The 4,593-nt window shown below is 41.7% G+C and overlaps 1 protein-coding gene across 1 annotated transcript; it reads right to left on the bottom strand.

Moving 5' to 3' along the window:
* Window positions 1-498: 498 nt before the first annotated feature.
* Window positions 499-4,320, bottom strand: LOC129857704 (POU domain, class 3, transcription factor 1-like). The gene has a single exon (XM_055926205.1). The coding sequence runs from the start codon at window positions 4,051-4,053 to the stop codon at window positions 2,767-2,769; it is 1,287 nt and encodes a 428-aa protein (XP_055782180.1). The 5' UTR covers window positions 4,054-4,320; the 3' UTR covers window positions 499-2,766.
* Between the last annotated feature and the right edge of the window lie 273 nt (window positions 4,321-4,593).

The raw sequence follows: 4,593 nt of genomic DNA, 5'->3' as shown, positions 1-4,593 counted from the left end.
TTTCTTTGCATTTTGATCTAATTCGACATAGCCTATTACAGCCCATTTGATAACATCAGCGTGCTGTTTAAAAATAAAAACATATTTGTATTATAGCCTACGCTTATTCTGAACACTTGGAGAGGGGTGTGTGGTCTTGGATAATAATATGAATATTCCAATGACCCATAATTTGGTCATTATTAGCATGATTATAGTCACTCAGAAATCCTTCGCAGGCACTTTATTTGTTCTCAAAGCAGAAGTTTAAGATACAAGACACGGTGTGTATTTCTTTTAGGACATTTTTTACATGTACCTCAATACTGTAGGCTACTAGTTTTAAATAAGATTACAATTGGCATGTTGGTGCGCACCAAGGGCAAGTCTGATACATTGCAGCTATGTGGCATACTATTATTTACCTGGCAATGCATTGTTATTACCATATAACAGTATTAAGTAATAATAATAATAATATTAATTGTAATTGGTACATCAGTCAATAAAAAGACACTATTTTCGTAATAATATTGCACAATTTAATACTGCGATTACACAGAGATGTGAACAACGTCAGTGATTGTGTGGACTTGATGCGGGTATGAATGCCTGAGGTAAACATACTGTTGTGTCTAGTCCCTTTAAAAACAGCACATGTACACAGCCTCTGATTTAAATGAATCCCAATTACATAACGGGATACTGGTTTAAACTGAACACATGTTGAGGCCAACACTTTCTGACGGCTTAAATCAGAGTGGTTAAGCACAACACACTATTTTAGTGCATTGGATTTTTTGTTTACCACATACATTTGTATCTCTTTTTTTCCCCTCATCTGGTGGTTTCACAATGGTTAGCAAACAAAGGAAAACGGTTTGGTTTCTTAATGAAGACAAAATACCTTTTCTTGTATATACGCTTTATGTAAGTAATAAAATATTACTATAACATAAATAGGAGAAATGTGACTTTGCAGTCTACATTTAGCAAACAACATACAACCAATGTAGTAAACAAAACATATTGAATTCCACTGCAACATGACCATTAACAGAGCCAAACAAAAAGCTCCAAACACATTTAGGAAATAAATATATATATAAATGGTCAGATTCATAAATGAAATCATATTAAAATATTTTCTTGGAATTAGTAAGTGTACAAAACTGCCCGAAAAACAAAAACAAACAAAAAAATATCTCAGAACAAATACATGTTTACATATTCGACATATTTACACATTGGAAATAATCCTGGCAACATTTAATTTCAAATCTTTTTTTGAAGAAAGTTGTTTTCCCCCGCTGTATCGAATAGCACTGTCTGCAGTACGCAATTGTACTATAGGCTACTGTCCATCAGAATGTACCAGACCCTTGAGAAATGACACGCAGCGCACGAGTAGGCTAATTAATCCGTTTTTCCTTTCTTCTCCATATCAGAAAAATATCTAAAACAGGTCCCTTCATCACTTTTCAATAGAGAATTGTCAGAATTTCTCCGTATATAGTGGTTATAATACAATAATAGGAATGGTATAAATGAATGGGGCGTAGCATAAGCTACCTTTCAAATCAATATAGAAGGTACAGAATTCGAGTTCTACTTTTTATTGTGATATAAAGAATGCGAACAGCGTGACACTTCGACCTGGGGCACTGAAGTAACCTGAGAATATCACTTTCATTTCGTATTAAACCAATCTCTTTCCAAAGGTGGTCGGAATAGCTTGGCAGTTAGCAATGCAAGTTGCTGACGGCGCCCTGGAGTGATTTTAGGAACCTGTAAACATGGAAATAGTGAGTAAAGGCCTACCTCAAAACAAATTCTGAAAACAAAACCAATATAAAATTGCAATGATATTTTCAACGAAATAATAAGTGCTCCATACAAAAGGAAAATAATAATAAAAACAAATACCCCCCCCCCCCAAAAAACGACAAGAAACACGTGTTTCATAAACTATTAATCCATATTGCCCTTTTTAGCGTCTGTTGCTATCTGCAAAGCATACATTTTTGAAGGCTGCCAGACGTGAGATGTCCTGTTGCATTCGTCAATTTTGAAATGCATCTGACATTTAAGTGTGGGGATTTTTGTCATCAACGGGTGCCATAATTTCCATCATCTTTTCACAAACTCCTTTGGCCAGATGACGTAGTGTCAACAGTATGAGTAAGGGAGGCGTTTTTGATGAGTTACATTACACGAATAAAATGAGAGAAACAATAGAAACAGTCTACAGAACAGAAGTGACACTGAAGTTAAAATCAAACATCACAATTAATAGAACAAATATAAAGAATAGGCTAATAATTAGAAATAGTGGTTAATCGGTTTTAAGCCTGGAAAGCAAAATGTTCATTGCGCGTGTGTCTCCTTTGTTGATAATTTTCAGGCAACCACCTCGCACCGTGGTGCGCGCCATCAGTTCAAGACACCACTTGCAACATTTAATCGTTCCCTTTGAACAGCCACGAAACATCGAATTTACTTCATCTCCTCCATAGAATTTTGGTAAATAAAGATATTTGTTTCATTTAAAATGTGAACGAAATCAATTCAGTAATAGTGTATGTTTTTCTTTTCAACCATTTTCCATTCTACCTATTTGTTGTTGTAACACAAGCTCCGGTTACTGGGACAAAACTCATCTGTCTGTCCAACTTTGCCATGTCTCTGTTCTCTCTCAGTAAAACAAAATGAAATACTGTAAACTCCATAGTCCTTTCCCTTTTTTTCTTGTTTCCCCCGAAATTGTAGGATTGTTCATGCAAACAGTCACTGCACAGGACTCTGTAATGTGTGGTGAAGAGGGGGGGTCTCCGCTTGAGAATATACGTCCTCCATATTCGGATGAGGGACCCCTATCGGCGTCATTCTTTTCTCTTTTTGTCTTCTGTTGCAAAACCAAACACGGACAACCTCTTTTTCCAATTGAAGAGAGCCGGCTAAACTGGTGATTTCATGGGCGGAGGGCTTGGGACATTTTAAGAAATGATTTTCCAGCGCCCCTTTCACCCCAACTTCAATCGAGGTCCTCTTCTTTCGTTTCCTGCCCTGCGCAGCAATCTTGTCCAAATTGGTGGGGCTGCCAGTGTTTGAGTCTGTCTCCTCCAGCCACTTGTTTAGCAGTGGCTTAAGTTTGCACATGTTCTTGAAGCTGAGCTGCAGTGCCTCGAACCTGCAGATAGTGGTCTGAGAAAAGACGTTTCCGTACAGGGTGCCCAAGGCCAAGCCCACGTCCGCCTGTGTAAAGCCCAGTTTGATCCTTCGCTGTTTGAACTGCTTGGCGAACTGCTCTAGGTCGTCGGAGCTGGGCGCATCCTCGTCTGAGTGGTCCTGGTGGTGGCTGAACGCCTGCTGGGGGGACTCCATCTGGTTGTCATGGCTACCTGTATCGTCGTGGAGCGGGTCCCGCATGCTGTGGTGCAGAGAGGTGGGCTGGGGATTTAGCATGGCGTTAAGGTTCGTGTATCCCGGCTGCGAGTAAACTAGCGACTGGTGCCCGTTGGAGGCAGGCGACAGCGGGGACAAGTGGTGCGCCGTGGTCGGCGCCCACGACCCATGGTGGCTACTCTGCGTCTGCTGGTGCACCAGGTGAGATCTATGGTGGAAGCCACTGCTCAGGTCCTCTCGACTCGCCTGAACGCTGGCTTTGTTGTGCTCCTGTTGCCCGATATGGGTACCGCTGGTCCAGTCGGTGTTGGAGGTGGGCAGCCACTGGTGGTGCGTCAGGCTCATCGGATGTCCCGTGTTGGTCGCCGCTAGCCCCTGCAAGTACTCGTGGTGCATCATTTTCTGCACCTCTCTGTAGGTCGTCCCCTGGTGCATCCTGTCCGAATCCGGATGCATGAGTGGGTTGGACGGTAAGGAGTTATTCCGCGGAATATACTGAGCTGTTGTAGCCATGGCTCCGACTTCGAAAACTGACGAGTACTTCGGAGGTCTGGAGGCTTTAGAGCTAAAAACGCAACAACCTGCTCTGGGAGGTCTTGGGGGAGAGCTAAGACACGCCTCCTCTTCGCTTGTATTGGCTCCTTGCGGATTCAAGCCCACAAGAGGCATAGCCTACGTTGCCGAGCGCATTTTACGCACATAACGAATAGGGCTCTATTTCACATATACTATATAGAAACATGTTAATTCTATATAATACATTTATATTTTTGTCTATTGGTAACTTTCCGGTCTCTGAATATGACTTACGTTTCTGTTATCCTCTCTCGTGGGCTGCTTGTTTGCATGTCGCAGGCGCACAGAACTCGCAATTGGTCGCCCCTTTCTCATTTTTTCATCCATCCTCTCTCTCCAAGCCAGGGCGGAAAGGGTTGGAAAACAGTACGAAATGATTGGGTTTCGTTGGGTTCGTTCGGGTTGTTTTGCAAATAACCACGTGGGGGAGTACGGGGATCTTTTTGATGGGGTGACAAAATCCCCCCCCCACCTTGATATCCTCTTAGTCAGTGATTACTAACTGGAGCGCTCAATATTTAAGAAGATTAGTATTCTTATAGTGTGGTGTTCTAGAATTACAACCACCCACAAAAAGAGATGCATGTAAATAAGCCCTGTGCGATGTAGATATTCCTATGAATATGGTGAGAA

The sequence above is a fragment of the Salvelinus fontinalis genome, chromosome 6 (assembly GCF_029448725.1).
Source record: "Salvelinus fontinalis isolate EN_2023a chromosome 6, ASM2944872v1, whole genome shotgun sequence".
Taxonomy (NCBI): domain Eukaryota; kingdom Metazoa; phylum Chordata; class Actinopteri; order Salmoniformes; family Salmonidae; genus Salvelinus; species Salvelinus fontinalis.
The sequence above is the reverse complement of the archived record's forward strand: the minus strand, read 5'-3'. Positions and strand labels throughout refer to the sequence as shown.